Source organism: Syngnathus floridae, chromosome 18, assembly GCF_059516105.1.
Source record: "Syngnathus floridae isolate MCC-2025c chromosome 18, RoL_Sflo_1.0, whole genome shotgun sequence".
Lineage (NCBI taxonomy): Eukaryota > Metazoa > Chordata > Actinopteri > Syngnathiformes > Syngnathidae > Syngnathus > Syngnathus floridae.
The window spans coordinates 7,903,047-7,925,773 of record NC_142430.1 but is presented as its reverse complement, the minus strand read 5'-3'; the positions used below and the strand labels follow the sequence as shown (position 1 = coordinate 7,925,773).

General features: G+C 46.4%; 1 protein-coding gene across 3 annotated transcripts in view; it reads left to right on the top strand.

Annotated features, from left to right (window-relative positions):
- Nucleotides 1–22,727, top strand: part of nrg3b (neuregulin 3b) — a 93,414-nt gene that overhangs the window by 41,384 nt on the left and 29,303 nt on the right. For all 3 annotated transcript variants that reach the window (XM_088359104.1, XM_088359107.1, XM_088359105.1), the window contains one exon: nucleotides 22,309–22,444. In XM_088359104.1, the coding sequence (XP_088215230.1) occupies nucleotides 22,309–22,444 (136 nt within the window). The remainder of the gene's footprint in view (nucleotides 1–22,308; nucleotides 22,445–22,727) is intronic.

Genomic DNA, 22,727 nt, shown 5'->3' with positions numbered 1-22,727 from the left:
GATTTCTTCCCGAAAGTACAAGAAGGGAACACGGCGTGCTCGGCTTGCATCGGCGCAGCGTGACTTTCTCTGCAGGGGAGCCCAGCCTTAGATTTTTTTTTTTTTTTTTTTACGGTGGCTAATGATGAAGTGGGCGTGGAATTGGCCTAAGGGCTCGTGAGTGGTTTGAGCCAAAAACGACATTTTGCCATTTGCTGTCCACTAAAGAAGGCCGTTGAAGAGCTGACACATTATTAGCGTTAATTCCACTACAATTAAAAATATAATAAAATAAAATAACCATAAGGGGAGCCAAGTTTGACTGAATCATACTTGACCACTACTCTGATTCGGAAAGCCATTCCGACCGTGGGCACCAAATGTTCCCAGCTCCAGATTATCCAACATGTAGACATATGCTCCATCGCGGACTTGTTATGTCACCAAATCCTTCCAATCGTACGCAGTCGTACTTTTGGAGATTGAGCAGGTTTCGACCTTTGCGCTCACCTTATGCTTTCCAAAAAGAACCTTGACAGAACCATTACGGCAGACTCGGAAGTTTCGCTTTGCTGCGCCCCGCCGTACCTGCCGTACGGAACTTTCGGTGGAGTCTAACGAGGCAGCGGGACGTGGTGGGCGGATGGATCTGAGGGGCTCGGCCGTGCTCGGGAGATAGTAGCTTTGCTGCAGCGGAGGACAGCGAGACTGCCGTCAAGTCGAAGCAACCCACGTTGCACTTTGGAGCTAGTGGAAAGCAAGTCGGACCGTTGGAGGGCGGGCATTTTGTTTTGGGCAGAAATCGATACCTTCGTGTAAAAAAGACAGATGTGAATCGAAAGGGACAAGGCCTGATTTTGGAGTGGATATTTGCGTGAAGGCTTTCGGGGCGCTTTGTTTACACTTGACTTGATGTGTTTGTCAGTATGCAAATCTGACCGCGAGGGTTTTTTTTTTTTTCGCCATGTGGCTTGTCAACACAGCCAAACTCCGACACAAGCTGCAGGGCCAAACAATGTTGAAGCGAGTGACGTTCCAAGAGTCTCGTTGGAGACGGGAATATTTGAAGCCAATTCCAGGTGAATGGAAATCAAGACTTAAGCCGTCGTGTTGGCGACCGATGGAAATGCACGTCTCAACATCGTAATCATGCCGCCGGAGAGAAAAGTGTTTACTGCAGCTTACGGGAAACAAGTGGCGCTTTCGCCATGTAATTGCATCAAATGACACGCTGCCAAGCACCCTGTCCTGGAAATCGGCGTGCCGCCGTCGATCGGGGAAGGGAGCAACGGTTCGGGGAAGGGATCAGCCCGGCTCGGCAGGAGGCCCGCAGTCGAGCGTGCCTCCTCTCCGACTCCGGCCTTATTGAAGCCTCGACGACCCCCTGCTGGGGATATCGACTTTTTCGGGACATCACGTGCATCGTATAACGACGACAACAATCGGTGGTTTCTAAAAATTGTTTTTTTTTTTTCCTTTTAACATCTTACTTGCTTCATATTGAAGGCACTGTTCCACACGTGAAAGGGGTAACCATGGTAACACAGTACCAGAAGGACCGTGGTGTTGAATACAAAGGTGGCGTGAGGCGAGTTACTTATATTATATACGAGCGCTTAATGAAAGCAAGACTTGGCTTTTGTGCTCTTGCTATTAAACCAAATAGAATTAAGACGAACGTCGGCGAGTGAATGAAAGATTGTGTCGCGGCACGGTTCCTGTAAAATACCCTAAAATATAGCTATTAGCTTGATTTATCCGTTTTTTTGCTTCCTCCCTGTTCACCTTTAAAAAAAAAATCCTTGATGGGCTTAGACAGGTTTTAGCCTGCAATCCACGAGCTGGGCTGATTTGGTGAATCGCCCTCCTCCACTTTAATGACGCTAGAATTGAAGAGAGGTCAGCAAGATGTTCTTTCACAGGCACACGTGGAATATTGTCGTCATCGGGATTTGCTTGATGGACTTTCCGAGTGATTGACGAGCGTTTTTGGCTGCCAGAAAGTGTCGGGCTCGGACGATCCTCTTAAGCCGTGATGGCGGCAATCGATAAAATAAACAAGTGTCTTTTGGTCAACGCCCAAAAAAAGTCCTTTTTTCCAAAAAGTCACCCTCGCTAATCATGCATCTTTGAAAAAAGGTGTTTAAATCAAGTGGCAGTCCCCTTTCATTGTTATTTTCCAGCAGCCCGTCAAATCATTTGATCAGATTTGAACGCCATTTCTCGGAAACCATCAGCCGGCTATTGGAGCCGATTGTGTTTTCCTCGCAAGCGGCTTCACTTTATCTCTTGACATTTTATAGCGCGGGAAATATTCATATAAAACACACAACCTGAAATGTCAAGCTCATAGTCATCTTTCACGGCGTACAAATACAACGAGGTCGTTCCGAGCCCAGATGAGGAATCGTGGAAAATGAAGGATTTGCCCACCCGCCTCGCTCGTATTCCGTAAGCTCGGGATTGACCACGGCCAAAGATGGAATATGATATAAGAAATGTAAAACCCGACCTTATTCACCAGAATGAAAAAAAAAATCACTTGAACACTCTTTTGCAAACTGGGAAAAACGTGCAGCTGACAAATTTGTCTCGCATTGTTATCGTCGAGAGCCGAGGCACGTTCTTCCCGACAACGCTTGCTTTTACTCATTATCCCCGCTCGGCAAAAAGAACAGCTCCAGCCTCGTTACTTCAGCCAAGTGCCGGCGAGGGCTGCCGTATCGACTGGCGTTTCTTCGTTAGCGCGCCCGATTGGTTGCAAGTTGGAGCCGAGCGGAAACTCCACAACCAATCTGCAGATCGAGGATTCTATTCCCAGAAATGCAATCTGTTGCTAACCTTGTCAGCCAGGAAGTAGCCTGTCCCGACACAAACTTGACACTCCTAGCTAATAAACCGATTTAAACAAAAAACATGTTGTCATCCGAGGAAGTAGCCTGCAAGGTCACGTCCAGAAAAGAACAAAAATATACGAATAAAAATATCTCGGCAAAATTCAACTTCCTGCTTTTAATGAGAGACGACAGATGAAAGTCTTTCCTGTCTTTCCTGTCTTGCACTTTTCAAATTGCATCGTTCAAAAGAAGCCCAAACTCTCGGAGGGGCGCCGAATAAAACATGTTACGAAAATCCATAAAAAAAAAAAAAAAAAAAGGCCAGTTTTGATCTGGATTCCTGCTTTTGTTGTGCAGTTCTTGTCAGATCTCGTGTTTACCATTGCGCTGGTGCTCTCCCAAATGTAGTTTTGGCACACATTCGGAGAGAGCCGCCCCGCCCCCGTCTCGGCTCAAACCACATCGGGGGAGAACGGAAAAAACGAGGCTGAAAAGCAAACATTTCCTCCGCGGAGAACGACGCGGCACCTCGCTGTGCCCGTCGTCTCGTTACCGCCTAATTTGGGAGAATGGGAAGTTGTGAACAGCGGCGGTACGGCAAATGGGGGTCAAGGCCGTTGGACTTGGGAAGGGACCGACCGTACCTTGATTTTTCCATGAAGTTCTGTTGATTAAGGGAATGCGAGGTAATAACGTCGTGTGTAAAGATACTTCCCAAAGGAAATTTGACTCAATCGTGGTCTTCGCACTCAAACATGCAATAAATGTTACTTAGGGTGGTCGCTATGGAAACAGGCTCCATACCACCAAGAGCAGTAATGAGTTTTTTGTCGTTGTTGACTTTGTAGAGCACCCCCTACAGTTACAAATTGATAGTTGCCGTTCCTCTACGCCCAATTGCTCGTCGGGCGTATCGCTCACAATTCAACGGGAAGTTAACCGGCGCTAACCAAAACAGCAGCACCTACCAAGGCATGTGAATAGTAGATATAGATATATAGATTTACTTTATGATGTGTGTTGCGAACATGAGAGGTGACTTGGCTGGTTGATCAATAGAACAGATTGCGAAAGTAGGCGATGTAATGTTGCCATAGCAACAACACGGATACAAGTCTGCTTGTTATAAGGTATTGTTTGTCCAATGCGAGAAAAAAACGAGCCGAAACTTGCAGCAGAGTTTCGACGGATCCTTTTGATCTCATAATTGAGTTATTCGATTCATCGAGTTATTCGATGAATCAATTATTACATATTGCTACGCTTCAAAAACTCAATCAAATATCCTGAGTAATGTATTTTGACTGACGATTTCTGCTTGCCTGCCAGTAAGTCCAAATGGAGTTGGAACGTAGCGGTCCAGTTTTCGGACCAGCGCCCGATTGCATCGTGAGGATATTTCCGATTAAAATGAGTGATGGCTGCAAAGTGAAGTTTGGCTTTAGCTTGTCCTAACTTTACTGCCCGGCAGACCTTGGCCGGGCAGATTTGTCACATATTTTTCACCAACATCCTTTAACACCCAGCCCAGATTTACGCACTCTGGGGGGTAATTTTTTTGGAAGGGGCTGCAGGTCGGAGGGCTGAAATGTGGAGATAGCGTTGACATCTGCTACGCTAGCACCGATGGCGCAAAACAACAAACCCTCGCAGCGCTCCATTTATGACCATAATTGCACCTAAAGGATGAAGCCATCGGCCGCATCGATGCACTTAGCATTCAGAAATAAATGATGGCCAGTCGGTTCGCATGAAGATGATTGCATCATCTTTCATGATTAGATCTCACATGCTTTTAAATTCAATGCAATCGTAATTGCCTTCCCACTTTTAACATGTTATGCTCTTGTATATGATATTAAAAAAAGTGTATCAATGCCAATTTCAAGTCACATGAACTGGCTAAATAGTTCCGTAAATAATGCAAATTATTTTCCGTACTGTAAAACTTGAAAAGACCACAATAGTGTCGTGAAGCAAAAACATGAAACACGATATCGCCACCATCCAGCAACTCGTGTCTCCGATTCTTCCATTTGTTCTTTCAAAGAGCGTGGAGACGCTTGTGAATCCTTCCTGGATGTTGTTTTCCGCCAATCGTTCTTTCCGGTACATTGTCTCTCAACAAGCCAGTAGAGGGCTCAAGAGCTTCTGGGATGGGAGGGGCGGAGTAAGGGGGGGGGGGATTTATAGCTTGCAGGCACTCCCTCATGACTACACGGCCAAGCCCGTGTGATTACAGCCTAATCCTCCCCAGCATATCATGTGCAGCAGCGTGGTGGCACATTGAGCCTTTGTGACATCACGCGCGGAAAGCAGGAGGCGGGGCTTGGCTTGGCGGGACTCCCCTCTCAATTCTCGCTGTCCGTCTTATTTTGTCTCTTTTTAAATCGCTATCTCGACTTCTTTATTCGCCTTGTCAGTCTCTTTGCCGCTCACGCTTGCACATGGCGGGAAGGGATCAGCGGGGGATTATCACCACTGCAAAATGTCTGGGGAACGGGGTAGATTTGAGCGGGTGTTTTTTTTTTTTTTGCGCCATCTAGTGGTCTGCTAATAGGGTGGCTGAATGAGCTGCTGACTCATGGCTTTTTGTCAGTTCGCTACTTGTTTTCAGATGTCTTTAAGAATATCTGACGGGGAGGCATTGCCCCCACGGCCCACCCTCTAACACCGCCAGTGCTGCTATTCTATTATCCGTCTCCACTGCCTGCAATGAGTTGAGTCAGCGTACACCAATACATACGACGCCTCTGGGAGGTCCTCCGATCTTCTGCCGTGTCCACCTTCGTCATCCGTCCGCTTCGTCATGTTCCCAATGTTCCGCTTGGGTCCGTGCCGAGGTCGCCTAGAGTTTGACAAAAGAAGGAAAAATGCCGCAGGCTGCAATCAGGATCCCACGCGGAACATTTATTTGAAGGCCTCGGCGGCGGCGACTGAAGGTCTCGCCGTATCACGGCTGTCTTTTTCCGCTGATGCAAATTAGACCTTTTTTGTATTTCACGTGGATGGAAAAAGATGTCAAAGCAAAAGGCAATTCACAGTTTATTTCTTCGGACGTCAAAACAAACATCAAGTGGGCAATCATATTTTCGAGAATGACATTTTGGAATTCACGCTCGGAGTCGTTTCTCAGCTGACGCTGGTGGAGAAGTGGCAATAAACGCTTGTCATGTTTATTCGCCGTCAAATTGGACGCCGGCGCGGCGTTTCTGACAGCCGTCGCTCGTATTCAACTTTGGCCAATCACCAGCGCCGCCCGACTTTGTATTTGTCTTCTTTTTAATCTTCTGGTAGAGAGCCGAGAGCCAGACACATGTCTGCTCATACTTTCTTGTCCTTTATTTGCTCCCTCCGTCTCAAAAGTTCAAACTTTTGGCGTAATCCATTTTGAGTCATTCGCTAGAATGGATCTTGGCGTTACAACAAAGCTAGCGTGTCCTCTTTGCATCCAATGGAAAAGTCCCTCTTATCTTAAACATCTTTAACCGTCAATGGCACTGAATGAGTTCGTATATTTCATCCTTTTTCTCCTGTTTTGACAATTATCTTCATGTCATTTATTCCTTTTCCCTCATTGCTTATCTACCTTCCGCCTCAGCAAATCATTTTCCAAAAGAGACTTAAGAATTAGCGGCACGTCGTTTTGACTTGCAAAGGCTTTTCGACGACGAGCTATCGACTGAACTTCCCTGCCAGCCTTGGAAACACTTGCGTCAGGAGCTGTCGAACGGGCCGATCGTTTGACAAGGTTCAAAGCCGACTCTGTTCCGGGGCTCCCTGAAACAAATACGGGCAAATGATTTTACCTGTCTACAAAATTCATCAAAACCAAGTCCCCGCGGCCATCTTGGAAACGGCCTCACGTGCATGCTGAGGGAAAAAAACACACTTAATTCTCTCTGTCACGTTTTTTTATATTTTTATTTATTTAAACCATGAACGTAGCTGACTAATGGGCAGGAGCTTGCGAGATGAAGCCCCGTAAGATGAATGTCAGCTTTGCCAGAGTAAATAATCATCATCCATCATCGAGTATCCGCTCCCGAGCTACCAAAGGGGGTATTAGAAAATAAACACCTGCTTAAAGATTTATCGCATTTTTTTTTTTTTTCTATCCTCTGTCCACAACTTACACGGATGGCTCGCTCCTCCGCTCCGAGTATGTAGGAGTGGGTTTCTGGAGGAGGCCAGATGAGTTGATGTAAGAAACGAGGTGTCACGAGCAGTGGGCAGCCGCTGGAGGTGCGCGAGAAAAAAAAAAAGTGGAGATGTCTTAAGCGCAAATCCCAACAGGGAGGCGAAAGGTCGTGTGGAACGGTGGTTAAAGAGGCGGAAAGATGGCCAGGCTAGCCACTAGCAAAGCAAATTAGCTTCCACCGAGAAGATCCCTCATCTCACTCGAAGCGTTTTAATTTGCAATTTCCAGCTCGAGACTGGCAAGACAGCTTTGCTACCCACACAGCAACTTATTTGTCCATATTTGAAGTGTTAGTGCCAAAATATCAGTCTGTACGCTTCCAATGCACTCCAGTCCATAAAAAGCTGGCCATCTGATGGCATCTCGCTTCAGATGCTTCGTTACGCAACCTTTCCTCGCAGCGAATCGTCTGCCAGATGGAAAATGCCACGGTGAACGCCGAACCCGCCATTTGCCTTGCCCCGACAATGACGGATCGCTGATATCGAAAAGTTTTCCTGGCATCACTCTTGATTCATTTGCGAAATTCATCACAGATTTATAATGTTTGTCTATCTCCAGGCCGGGAGAGAGGAGTTGGCAAACATCGTAATCTTCTTCAATTATCTGACCATGACAAGTTTGAGTCTTCTTTTGCTCCAAAATTGCATCCAAGTGCTTTTTGAGCAACTTTTCATTTCAGCAGCCAAATAACATTTAGAAAGCAAAGTGTGAATGTTGAATGGAGGTCAGGGGGAGCCTCAGCACCTCGTTTTGATTGAATCCAGCAGACTCGCGCTAAAGACCACTTGAACTTTTACGCCCGCTTTCATCTTTGACATGTTGCAGAAAAAGTTGAGATGAAAGCTCACATCTGACGCTCTTGTTTGTGGAAGCCAGGCATTGACTTCTTGTCCATGCGTGTGAAGCCTCTCAGGATTTTCACAATGTTGAAGTCATTCTCGTAATGGGGGGCGAAGCACACGGCAGCATGACTTTGCTCCGTCTAATCTGCTCGGCCAAAACAAACAAAGTGAGTGGACAACCTCGGGCATGTCGTTCCAACTGTGAGCAATGCGCGTTGGGCGTTATTGACAATTTGCTTTTGAAGAGCCTGCGCAAATAGGAAATGTGCGTGCATGCTTCAAGCACATGCAAAACCACATGCTAATCAGTTGAGTCACCTTATTTGCCTTGGAGGACCAGGATGTATGTGTTTATTAGATTTTTTTGTGAAGAGAATTTAATTTTATTGTATTTTATTGTATTTTATTTAAATTTAATTTAATTTAATTTAATTTAATTTAATTTAATTTAATTTAATTTTATTTTATTTTATTTTATTTTATTTCATTTTATTTTATTTTATATTATTTTATTTTATTTTATTTTATTTTATTCTATTTTATGTCTTTCAATTCCAAAATAGCAATATATTAGAAAAATGGTTAGCTTGTTAGCTTGATATATTCCCGCTCTGTTTATTTCTCACGTTCTTTATCGTCGCGCTCGAACAAAAACACGACTTCGATTCCCGCCGAAGATTATTCACAAAGCGGCCGGGAGCCAAAGTGGGAACGTCATGGCGGAAATGGAACGGCAAATGGATGGCGTCCGTTTATTGCCGCGTCTATCACAAACCGATTCTTTGGCAACTCCATTTGAAACAAAACTCATTTCCAAAATGGACACCGCGCGAGATTTACTACTCGTTCCTCTCGTCTCTTTGAGGACATTCCGATACGGTGCGTTTATCGTGGCATATTTCAAACGGCTTCTCGCCGGTGACCCCGTTATCTCCCATTTTCACCCACGGCACGGCAAATAATGGACTCAAGGGCACGGCAGTCAGCTTGTAGAAATTAGATGAAGACGCCGTGGCCTTCGCTCCCCACGCTTCCGTTTAAGCGGGATTCATTTTGCCTTTGATTTTCCACGCCACTTCACTTGGTACAATCTCGCCGAGCGGAGCGGACCATAGCTTTCCGGAGGGGTGCGAGCTACCGTGAGCGCTTGGGTCAGCATTTTTCTATTTATCGCACTAGCTTAGGAAATGTGTTCGTTCACCGGCCGTTGTTTAGTCATTTGCCGGCGTTTTCCGTCGGCTCATTTGTTGTCGTCGGGTCAAAACGGCTGTTGACTGATAAGCGGCGGGAACAATGGGATCCCTCGTAGAGTTGGGCCAATGTTTCCTGGAGCTAAATGCTGAGTTGGTGCCACACTCGAAGCTCTTGAATAATTCATCGGCCTACTTTCTTTTTTTTTTTTTTTTGCACTCGCTGCTTTTCATTTTTGTCGGGAGGTGATTATTATATCAAGTGTCTTCAGGGTGAATAAACTGCTCCGGCTCGCCCCGCCCCCTTTTTATATTCATGTGCCTGAGGAGGACGAATATATCAACCACAATATGGAATAGCTGCAGGCAAACTGCATCGTAAGATCTCGGAAGTTGAAAAGCAGACAAATGACCGCACGGTTCTCTCTCTCCCTCGCTCCCTCGCTCTTTTTTGACCGAGCCAACTTTTCCTAATTGATTTATCTTCCTAAGATTTATTGTGTTTGCCAGCAGCGAGCCAAAGGCAGCACATTAAATACTGGTCCAATTAGCATCCTGAATGATGATGGCCAAATATAAGAATGTTTCAAAGATAGCTAAAATGTTGTGACAGCCCACTCTCCATATTGTCAGATATCATTCAAATTAAAAGCCGAGAACTTGGCAGTGACCTTTGAACTCCGAAATGAATCCGATTCTCGCTAAGTAACGAGAAAATATCCTGGCTATACTTAGCGTCATCGCTACCTTGTTTCGCAAAGCATAATTAAGCCAAATGATTGTGGAATTAGATTGCACGCTATAATGTTCCTCGCATGTGGCGGCTGATAGAAAAGGCGTTTATGCTAATATGGTTGCTCGGGTTACGAGTGGCCAGCTCTGATAAAGCACTGTGTCTAATTAACACGCTGACAGCTCCACTGTTGGGGGAAATCACACCCTTCCAGTTTCTTAACCAACTTACTGTGGCTACAGGGCAACAATTGCGCTCTGCCGCCCCCGTTTTGCACCATGTGTGATGCAATACAAACATGGCCGCCGTTCGCCCAGTCAAGCCACAATGACATGATGGCAACTTGTAATTTTTTTTTGCCCTATTTTTTTGGTATCTCCAGTGGGTTCTAAAAAAAAAATCTCAAAGAACTCAAATATGTGAGCACAACAAACAAAAAGCACTGGCAAATCAAATCAAACAGTAAATATTTTGAAGTAGCCAACAATCATTAGCATCAGGGACGGCCGGCGGTCCATCTGGGAATTTTGTTTACTCTTGGCACGCCGGTCGTGCCGGATAACTTATGTGCTCCCCCCCTCCCCTCCCCTTGGATTTGAACACTTTATCTGATTCTGGAGCCAAGTATCCAGCTTATTAGGATCATATGTGCGTGCGATAAAAATAGTAACGTGGGTCACTAAAGATAACAATCACTAATGTATTAGTCATCCCTCGCCGCAGCAGACCTTTTTATTTTTTCCCAGCGTAAGTACGATTCAATCGGAGCCAGCGCGAGTCTTTCCACTCACTGATGTGGGGAAGCACAACCCGGAGACAGGATATCACCTGACCCAATAACGTGCAGTGGGAATTCAAACGGAGCCGAAGATGAAATGGATACGGCTCAGTGTTCTGCCAACAGTTCCATTTGCGAAGAGCATTTTTTCGGTGATAAACGAAAGGATCGGAGCTCAAACGCTTCGTATCCGGAAACCCAATATAGATACGTGGCTCTCCCTGAAATCCTTTCATTGTAACGAGCACGGATCGGCTTGTCAGTGCGGCGCTTGTTTTATCCGCGCTGACTCTCGCTCATAACAATACGACCGACTCGCTCGACTTGGAAACGTTAACGTGTGTTGACAGAGGACGCTAATGTTTTCACGCCGTCCCGGTTAAAGGCTCTTGTCGTTTGCGATGTTCCCAAACGAGACCTTCCGGGGCCTTTTATTTTTTTCTCCCTCACTCTTGTCGATCAAAGGTCACCTCTTGGCAGGGGAATGGCATCACCTCGGGCGGGTCGGGGTGCTGATGTGGCAAACTAAAAGGCTTTCTGACAGGAGCCGTAGTGATTCAGTCACCCTTTCCATCCAGAGACGATTTTATTTGTGTTGCTTCCAAACCTCTCCCCTCGAGGTGTGATGCAAAACTGAGCTTCGTTTGATACCACCACCTAGTGGTCAAGGCAGGAATACCACAGGTAGCAGCACCGTGAATTGAATCGAAGCACAAAATCAGAATGATTCCTTCTTTCTGTTCAAAGTTGCCGCTGTGCCTCGACATTGCACAATAAGAGCGACTTTGACATCGCCGCCACGGAAAAACATGCTTCTTGAGATGCCTCGCTGAACTATGACAGATGAAAAGGAACGACGTTGTTTACGTCATCTCCTATACACTGAGGAGGAGAGGATGGGCTTACTTTAATCTCCCTGTCACAGAAATGAGTTCCTTTATTCCAGAGCGCTCATGATCTGCTGCATGTTGCACGCCTCAGTAAACTCAGGGAAGAAGAAAGAAAAGACGTTAATATTAAAGACGAGAAGCTTGTTGTGGTGGCGTTCGAAAAGCCAGCTGTCGTATTTCATCTTTCATTGATCGGGATTGATAGCAAATAAAGTACTTGAATGTATTTCGCATATCTGAGCAAGGCTAATAATAATAATGCCGAGCTCAGCGCTATTTGGCCAGGGAGTGTCGAGATGAGGAAATGGGAGAGATTTGTGTGTGATGAATCAAAGTGTCAATGTGAGGCAGATGCATGCGACCACAGATTGTTTTGACTCCATTTTTTTTCTCGTGTAAAATAGCAACACAATCGTTCGTAGTTCTTCCCAACGAGGCTGTCGCCCCTAACGCGTCTCATGAATAGTCATGTGGAACTAAATGGAGACACGCCAAAAGCCATTGGCGCCGCCCACATGCAGCCACCGTCAGTGCGCTTGTGGCGCCACATGCTAACCGCCACTCCCCACGTCCAAGTTGTAGCAGAACACATTTCACGCCGACTTGCGTGTTGCTTCACACTTGACTTGCTAAGCAGCGCTGGAGGAATTCATTCAGTCATGGAAGATGATTTTATTTTATTTATTTTATTTATTTTATTTATTTTATTTATGTTATTTATTCTATTTATTTTATTTATTATTTTATTTTATTTTATTTTTTTGTTTATTCGATGAATGCACATTTCTGTAGCTGCCCCAGAATTAGCCAAAGGGCTATTTTTCCATTTATGAATCCCAATCCATGCCTTAATAACTTCCTTCAGATCCAAATTAACACGTTGCGGAATTGTAAATGACCTGATCACGGCAAATGTGCGAGATTCCGTGAATCTTCGGGTGAATCTCGCTGCTACTTTATAAATAAAGTCGGATGCCATTTTAAGGAAGTGACAACAATTCGATCACGGACCCCGCCTCGAACACACTCAGCATCCCAACGGAACGTGGAAAAAAAAAACAAAAACACGTTATCGGCTCTGGAATCCAAATAACAACGCTATCGGCGGTGGTAATTAATCTTGTCGTTTCCCCGCGGCCTCTAAAGGTTAGACGTATCAAAACGCTAATGATGATTGGAAGGCAGATAAATTGCCGCTGCGCTTTTGTGTACGACGGGGCGGCTTGCTTCAATCAGAGCACGCCGAGGAAGCCGCGACCAATCAATGGCGTCCCCATTGAGGTCATTATCTCGGTGTATTGTACTTTACCGCGTAATATCCCATTGTTGCCAAGGATGATTGGCCGATTTATATTCTTGGGCCAGAATGTGCGTATGAAAACAGCAGCCGCCAGCGACGTCATATCAAATCACGCACGGCATTATTATGTAAGGCCCGCCGCCGCCGCACGGCGCCGAGCCTACGGAGACTCGGCCGTTTGTTCTCTTTGAAGCTCCCCGCCCGGCTTCCAGCAAATTTCAACTAATTGTTCAGCCGGCAACTTTACTGCTCGGCTCGGCTCTCCGAGCTCCCATTGTGTCGTTTTCAGCAGCAGCAGGCAAAAGAGTTTTTAAAACTCCTCGGAGCATACCTGCTGCGTAGCCAACCGCAACTGCGGCGTCGTTAGAGCCAGCGACTTGCTAACGCAGAAACGATAAGTCGCTAATAAAACTGTTAGATTCCCAGCTAGGCGAGATGGAGAACCGGACTCGGGTACTTATTCAACCTGGTTGTTTTTGTTGTCGGGCTTTTCTCTTGAGAAGCAAAGGCTCCTTTGCCTCACATTGATTCACATATTCGGATAAAATGTGTCAATTTGTCTGTCTATATGTGCTGCTGCATGCTTGCCATCCATAATCTTGCTTTACTGAACGGTAGTTTCTGCTCTTCATATAAGTGCGTATCTTATTGTGCTGTACGCCAAGCGGGCCGAAATGCATTTCTGCTTAACGTCAGATCCCACTTTGGGGTCGGGGTGCGTCGTGTCGCAAGTAAATGAACGGAATTCTCCTTCGCCGCTCTCCCCGGGCTTCTATTTGCCCTCCTTCTCTGGCTCCCCGAGTGCTCAGGAGGGGGAAGCCACCTTCATGCCTCATTGACTTTGTTTGCTCTGGCTAATTTTTCCCATTCCCTCCCTCCCACACAGTGAAAGTGGCGATGGGAGGGAAGGGGGGGGTGCAGCTCCCCCTTAGTGAGTTTGACACACAGGCTGTCATGCAGCAGCTCTCAGCGAGGTGGCGATTAGCGAAACTGTCACCATATGGAGTGAGAAGAAGCGTCAAAACAAGGCCACGTAATTGCCGCCTCACGGAGACGGCCAATGGAAAGAGCGCCCATGCTCCGGATTGCCGCTTTTGCTAATTATTGACGCTGGCTTTTAAATAGCAAGAAGACACAATCAGTCCTGGCTTGTTCCCAGCTTTTTTATTTTTTGTAACCAGCAGCTATTAATACAAACGTGCTCTTGTAAGCCCGAAGATTGATTGCCGGACACTTCTGGGTGTAGTTTGCCGTTTTGCCCAAAGTCAGTTGGGATACGCTTCAGTTCCCCTCACAACCTTGAGCCGGGAGAATGGATGTTCGTGGAACAAGGTTGCTTTTGAAATTCTTTTTTGAAAATAGGCTGCAAAGCATTTGCACCATTTAAAAAAAAAAAGCTTTCTTCTGCTCATATGACCATTAAGGCTCTCGCTTGTGATTCATCGCTAATGACCACCAAAATGCTTCGCAGAACCCAAAGGACGCCAGAAAAAAAAATCCTCCCCGCTTAGAAGGAACCGCGGCGAGTTATAAGGCACCAAATATCTAAGACTTTTTATCCCGGTTAAGAAAACCATCGCCGCGCCCCGTATCGAAATGGACTCGGAGGCCGATTCGCGTTGCTGACGGCCTAATTATACAGATCGGCTGCAGCGGAGCGCGGACCATCAGCTCTGGGGACGAATTAATTCGGGTGCAGGGAAGGGGAGGGGAGCGAGAGCGAGGTCTGGCGCGAGTGTGAATTGATGGCTACTCGCTCGGTGACTGCGGGGCGCATGGCGTGTCATTTGGAGTGTGACAGATTTGTGTTGAATTACAACGAGAGCCATAAGCTAGACGTAAACAACATTTGCGTTGGTTCGCCGCGTGTGTTTGCGCCACGACCAACACGCCTTCATCGCTCAAAACGCCCGCCGGTCATTGGCCAGCAGGCCCGGGGGAATTATCGTTGGATTGCGTACAGTGTATTAACTCACATAAAGCGCAAAGTAATTGGATCATAAAAGGCCATTTAGGGCGACAAATGTTTGTTTTTCATCACGTAGCGGCGGGCCGATGGATGCCACGCGTAATTAAAATGCCATTTCGGCCAAATGAAAGCCGAGGCATATATCGTACTTTTATAACTTTTCCGCCGGCGTCTGTGTCATCGACAAGTCGGGTTAATGAGGAATATTTGGATGGAGCGAGGCCGTAATGTGCAGACGGAAGAAACAAAAGGTCATTAAGAGCCCGAGTAAATCAAAGACACGTTTAGTGTGTTTGCCGGGACGCTCGTAAATCGCAGCGAGCAATATCAAGGCTTGATCATTAGCCGAACAAACAAAATGATTAGATTAGGAAAAAAAGAATTTAAGGAAACATCTACTTGTGCTTCTTTATGCTTTCATTGTCATCTTTCCCCAACAAAAAGCTTCTCTCAACGGGATAAGCGTCGTCGTAATCGGCTCGGCGATAATAAAGATTTTCCGTCGTGTATTTCACAGCACGCAGATTTAACTGGAAAAGTAATCCTCTGGTGGTACACGCTAGCCAAAAAAAAAAAAAATGTCGCTTTTAGGATCCAGGCCCAACAAGGACTTTAATCGCCGAGTGCAACGGAAACATTGTCGGAGGGAAGGACTTTTGTTGTCGAACGTGTCACTTTGTGACCTAGTTTTTTTTTTTTTTTCCTGCGAGCTTGCCTTGTCATCTCCGTCGCCGCCATCTGCGCCACACGGCGGCCTGACAACCGCTGAGCTTCCCCGCTTGGCATCTTTGATGGGAACCCGCTGAGCCGAAGTTTTGATGTTTGCGCTCTCGTCTCGCTCGAAGAAAATGGCTTTGAGGCATCGGCGGAGTCATTAAGGCTGCCGGCCGGGCTTTATATGTTCGTTAGCGACGATTTGGAGCTTTTATTTATATAGCTGGTCTTTCAAAATGGGTGTGTAGACTTTTGCTATCGACTGTGTGTATTTTTTTGCGCTCTCTAGTTTTCTATGACATATAAAGGGGCACAAAAGGAATGACGGGGGGGGGGCTCGCCGCCGTTTTGTTGTTACAAGTGGTCCCAATCTCGTAGCAGACGTCCCCGCTCGGCCTTTGACGCATGTCGGCCGTCGGCGAGCGGCGACGCTACGGGACTGTAACGTATTCATCCGGCGAATGGCTGCGAGCGCAACGCCTTTGATGAATCCGTCCGTTAGCTGGCGTTATGCATGGGAGAGAAGCGCTTCGCCCGCCGCCGCCCGGCCCATCCTTCACGTGCAACATTTGCGTCCGTCAGCTTCAATGTTTTCATCCGTCTCGTGCGGAAGGCCACGGGAGGACTGAATGCCAATTTATTTGCGTGCGGAGGCGACACCAAATTGCACCGCCTCGTCGCTTTGGCGCCGCTGAGCCGCCTTAGCGTTGAGAATGATGAGAGCCCGCGAGCTAACAAACAAAAATTCTTTGGATGACATGCGACTGCGAAAGGTCGGTTGAGGGTGGTTACATGTATGCTCGAGAGAGAAGAAAAAAAACAAAAAACACCTTCTCCTCCTCCTCGTCAGCCTCTCCCACGCAGGCGGATAAACACGGCAGGTGGCGAGGTGTTAAACAGCTCATAATTTGGCCGGAAATATAAGCCAGACATCATCCCGAGGCTATGGGGGGGGCGTCGCGGTCGACTTAACAGGATTTCTCGGATCCAACATCAGACTTCACCGGCATCTCACTCCGTATTTTCCGGGAAAAACTACGGCGGTGATTTAGACCGATTTAATGATATTTTGGCCGATTCTAGCCGCGTTAGCAAAATACCAATTTTGGTGCAGACATAATAACGTGACACAACAGAATTGTTCTATTTTTTTGTTTTCGGACCTCCCTTAATTGGTCTCCGATGGTCAATCTGGAAATCTGAGGTCATTGATTCACGGGAGTGTTATTAGAGACCAATTCTTCCTTGCAGCCGGATTACGGGCTTCTGCTTTTATGTCCTCGCTCCGCATCCGCTCGTTATTTTCATGTCGAGGGACGGAGGGGATTCTGCGGACGGCAATTTAACGGCGCACTGCAATTTTGACGTCAACTTGGCCTCGTGTGGCACCTACTGTTTGTTTTGCGCTCGGGGTGGACAGGGGCGGCGAGGTACACGCCCACTTAAGTGTTGTTTTGATTGCGCCCCGTCAATTGGCCTGAAAGTGGAGCGTTTTTTAGTTTGGGTCATCAAGACTAATAGGAAAATAAATAAATAAATACATAAATAAATAAAAAAATAAATAAAGAAATAAAGAAATAAAGAAATAAAGAAAATATATAGAATAATAGAAATAGAAAACTAAAATAAGTAGAAAAATAAAAATAGATCAATTTAAAAAAATGCAGACAAGGCTAATATATTGCAATTAATATGGATAATTTAAAAGGACATCGTCATCGGCGTTAAGTGAGAAATAAATGCAGACATGACTCATCGGTGTAGTAAAGAAACACAAAATGTATCGTCTCCAGTGTGAACATTAAAAGCAAAGGTTGAGAGAAATGCAAGCACCCTGCCCACTATGTTGCTAGGCAACACACGCACGCAGCTAACCTGAATGCCGCATCTCGAGTCGGCCAGGCCAGCCCACGTGAGCACAACGATGTAAATATTCAAGCGAGCGAGACGCACGTGACGTTATTTTCCGAGGCCTCTTTGGATCTGTGTGAAATCAATCCAAATTGCAAATGGCCGCCTTCTCCCTCCGTCTTTGCTGCTTCGAGTAAGACAACGTGAAGCTCTACAAAAAAAAAAAGAACTGCTGATCTTCAGAGTGCATTTTATCAAACCGCCCACCCGTCGTGCTGTGCTGATGTGTGCCCGCCCGCCCGCCCGCTCCCCCCCTCCCCTCCAGTGTGCCCAGAGAACTGCCAAGAGAGTGGACAGACAAGCTCAGTGACTGCCAGTCTGCAGATGCGGGAGCCCTCGCGCTCATGCATATTAAAAAGCCCCGCCACCTGCTCGTCGTACATCACGCCCCGTATTCTCACGCCTCGGAATTTTAATCAAGCGTGCCGACAGGAAGCCGCTCTGCCGTCCACGTCTTGCGGCATCGCTTAACTCCCGACGTGTTGTCTCTCACCAATGTCGCCTCGGCATAATGCCGGACGTCCCCCGAGAAACAAAAAGAAGACGGGAGTCCGTCCCGCCTATCAAGTATCGGAAAATTTCCATTCCGGAGTCTTGTCCTTCCTGTCTCACGCTTAGCCGCCGCCGCAGTGAATAATTCCGCGCCTCCACATGGAGAGAATATTTATTTTGAAGGCGGCACCAGTTTGAGCCACTCATCCATAAAGAGACAGATTTTACCTTCATCCAATACATCCATTGATTTTTAAAAAATTGGTCTTTGTGATTTTGGAAGTTCTCGGAGGCAAGCATGGAGATGCTGGATTTATTTCCTCAGTCGGTAGCTATGAATAGCATCATTGCTAACTAAGTGAATGACTTTTCAAGGTTACGCCCCCCCTGCCCGGGAACTCCGCCACGTGTGTGTGTACGGCGACCGTGTGAACTTTAATGAAGATGCGGCTGACGCGAGAGGTGGGCGGCTAATTAGGAACGCGGACGGGCTGAAGGGCGGCGCGCGGCCCCCCTCGAGCTTTTATTGCACATTTGGCTCAGCGCGGGCCGGACTTTATTAACCCGCTGCTTCGGATCATCGGCGGCGGGCGCCCGGGTGTCCGCCGACTAACGACTGCGTGCTAATGACTACATTGGACCGTGACTCGCGATGACTCATAAAATCATGGCGGGGAGCTACTACGTCTTCCACTGCCTTTGCGTTGCATGACAAATACGGCCGCCTCGGTACCTGTCAGGTCCTCCCGGGCTTTTGATATTGATACTCTCGTCCGGGTGCATCGTTTTCAGTTCATGTTCATCCATAATGAGCTTTGTGTTCGTCTGCCTCCAAGCAGCCAATAACTCGAACGAACTCGGACGTGTATTGTCTCCTCTTTTTTTTGTTGCTCGCTTTTATCTCGCAAGGCAATCTATGGACGGCGTGTTTTTCGGCGTAAAAAAAAAAAAATGTGTTTATGGCGCTTATAAAACCAAATTGTATATGCGGTAAAGTTGGATGAAGCTCCTTTATGTTTCAAGTTCCCATGTTGTAGAAAATATGCTGAGGGCCAAATTGAAATTTCATTGAAATTGCGAGCTGCAGGGGCGAGTATTGCCTCACATTCCTCCTTTTGGCTTTAGTTTGCACTTATATCTTCTGCGGAAATCTCCACCATTTTGCAAATAACTCCGAACATAGCATAACAACGTGACGTCCATCCCCGCAGCTTTAAAGCCATCTGTGATTCGGAGCCTGCCCGTAAGGCAGCGGTGCATGTTGGCTAAGCAATCAGCAGCTTCTCTCTCTCTCTCGTCCATGTTTGAAAGGGGCCTTTGGTGTCTTCTGCTGTCAACGCTGCCGGTGCTCTCCCAACGAGCGCCGGCGTCTCCAGGGGCGGCAAAGCCCTGCACAACAACACTAATGAGTGCATTAGGAAGAAGCCGTGGAGGGAAAAAGGCTACGATTGTAAACGGAATGGTCTCGCGGGTTGTTTGCCCCCGCCGAGGAACCTCGGGCGTGAGCACGCTGAGAGCGGGGACGAACCTTGACATTGTCTTTTTTTTTTTTTACTATTACCACCAAATAATATGCAAGTGGTGCACCAGCTGCAGCGCCGGCCTTAGAATTCTCAGCGGCAGCATCTGCGAGAAAGCCTTGAAAGTTACTCGGCGAATCAGCGAATCTCATTGTGGCTTCTCTGAAAAGCCGGAGACGTGATTTCAAAGAAGGCACGATGAATCGCAACCGCAGCCTCGGTTGCCTTTTATGAGCGCATTTTCATCCGTATAGACTTTGCTCCGAGCTGCCAGGGATTTCATTTTAATTCAAGATCATTAAGTGAACTCAATACTCTGCTTGTTTGTCACTTCTAATTTGTCACCTTGCTTCACTCGGATTGTAACTACTGTAAAGAGGCTGAAGAGATGGAGCTATAAAGAGCCACTTTCAAATATAGCGGAGTTTACTTCTAATTTTGCCCGTAGGAAATAAGTCAATTAAAACGCCATTACTGACTGCACAGGCAGTATTTAGGCGACTTCTTAAAACCACAATGACATTGATAAGTTAAACAAATTCACAATTTATATGATAAATCAAGAATAACATTGCGTTTTGACAGGCATCCCTCAGGGCTCCATCCGAGAGCCCCTTCAGTTTTCTCAATGCTTCAGAATTAATGATTTTGTAGAGTTGAATATTTTGAAAATGTATCCAACATATTTTGAGTCTCTTATACAGCCGTGCAGGGTACTGGAATTAATCCAATGACATATCCAGAATCAGCAGTGGAGGCTGTCCATTTGAGATTTTTGTCTTCTAAATCATTTGGGAGAAACCACCATCCAAAATTCATGAGTTCAGGTTTGTCTTATATTTGAGAAACCACCGCACGTTTGATTGATCAGGTCCTGGGGTAGAATATGCCATCCCGTGTTGAATTTAAGACTGACCTGACAGCCCGGCACCCTCTGGCTGAAGACGTTCCCAAAAAAAAAAGGGGCTGCCAAAATGTGCCTTCAAGTCCAGACAGCTTTCTTTTTTTCTCCGATGCGACATCATACATCATCATCAATTCCCAAAGTGCTGTGTCACTGGTGTCCCTGCAACCTTGTGTTGCTCACTTCCTGCCTCGCCAGCCAATGCGACCATTCCAATCGAGAATGACAAATAAGGGAATTCAAGTTTTCAACTGAAATCTTGTAACTGCTAAAAAAGCTGCCGGCCCTTGACTTTTCCAATCTCACTGTATCAGAAAGAAATCAACATTGTTTAACGGGAGGAGCATCTTTCTTTGTGTGCCTTTCTGACCTAACATAGCATACACCAAAAGGGATTTTTTTTTTTTTTTTCTAGCATACCTAATGTGGTCACTGCTGCTGCTCTTGAGATAAAAGCTGAGAGGGACTTAAAACGCCGTGACAATTATTGCTGGGGACTGGCATCCCGCACGGGAGAACGTTCTGTTCTATTTTCTATTTTTAAAGTTGCATCTTGAAATAGAAAACCTTTTAAATGTTGTCCTGTGGGAATTGATCAAATTTGTCCACTTCTGGATTGAAGACACACACTCACATCTTAATATTTGGATTCCTAAATTAGGTAACCAAAGTAATGGAGAAGTGAAAAATGACTTTTTATTGGCCTCTGTAAATAACTTCACCACTTTTAAATTGCTTTTCCTTAATTACTAATGGCATCCCTCAGGGTTCCATCCAAGGAACCCTTCAATTCTTGAAATGCTTCTAGGATGGTAACTTATTTTGTATAGTTGAACATTGGATCATATTTGGCAGCTCATTTGTGCCTTTCCTCATGAATAATTTTAGGAAAAGCACATATTTGCATGTTCCAGATTGGCACCACTTAGTGATTTGATTTAGCTAAACCCGTCAGTGTTTGGTTCCCGAGAGAAACATATTTCACTTTTTGATCTCTCATCTCTTGGGCTTCCCATCATGAGCCCCAGATTGATCGATCAATGGTCATAAACAAAACACAGATTGAACGAGACACTGGGGCACAACAAACAGATTACAGTGTTTTTATTTTGCCGCTAGTGATCGTTGGCGAGAGCATCTGTCGGGAGGCGGCCGCCGGCCAACAGCCGCGCGGCACGCGTGGCAGCATGGCCGTCAAATGCGCGCCAGATGATCGACACGGGCTCAGAATGGCAATTAGGAAAAAATATCGGTATCTGGGATTTTCCCCAACTGCGCAAATAACGTCAAGGGATGAAAAGGGAGAATGATACGTAATCCAATTGTGATGGCGAGCTATCGAGCGTAATGCCACTCAATCCCATTTGCAGTGCTCCACGAGTCGGGTTTGTGGGTCGCCCTCGCGCGCTAGCATGTAGCTACACTTGCTCGCTCCCGATATTCATACGTTCCCACGACAGCTTGCCTGACAGCTGTGCATATATCAGCGGGCGGAGCTGTCTGCATTGCGGTGCTGAAAGATGGCCGCCAAGCAGGCTCTTGATGTTGCGAGGGCCGTTCAGGGTCAGAGCAGCCCAAGGAATCAAGCCCGACTCTTAACAGATTGCTGCTTCTCTTTGTGATTTGTTACGTTTTAAAATATGCATTGTTCAGGTGAATTTTTTTTTCTCCTGTGAAAAGGAAATCAATTCGATTGTGATGGAAACAAAGCTGCAAAAGACATTGACAAGCAGGATTTGTCTTGAAAGACCTTGTTGATTTGTTTTCAAGGCTTTTACGAGTAAGACGGCGGCTCATCACTGAACGTGTTCACCGCAGCTTATCTCTTTAGCCGGCCGAATCTCGCAACACATCTCTTCCTCTGTCCAACGGTGAACTCGAAAAAAGGTCAAAAGAGACGCTCGGGTTGCAGCCATGCTATTTTTTATTTCCACTCTGGCGACCGGTTTGAACCGGCCCGAATCCAATCCAAACTGGAACGGGATGGCGCCGATAGATCATATCAGCTTTTGCATTTGTGGTCCTAAATTTTGTGTTTCTTTCAGCGATGGCACCGACACAGCCCAGCCTGCGCTCGGAAGTTTTCAAGCCTTGCGTGGAAGATAAGGACTTGGCCTTTTGCCTCAACGACGGCGAGTGCTCCATCATCGAGACGGTGGCCGGGGTGCATCGACACTGCAGGTGAGCTCTCGTATTCTTTTTTTTTTTTCTTTTCTTTTTTTCCGATCATGCAAACGGAAGATAATCGCCTCAACCGCTAACTGACGGATCAGAGATGCTTTGGCCGCATTAGCTTGCGCTCAATGGCTGATCCGTGCAAACAAATAGTGGCGGGAAATAGAACAAGCGCTGTCTGAAAAGTTCCAGGATTGGCGTCGTAAAAGCGAGTCTGACTTACGTATTGAAGTAGCGTGTAAAGTCAGATGGATTACGTTAAATAAACACACCCGAACATCTGGGGAAG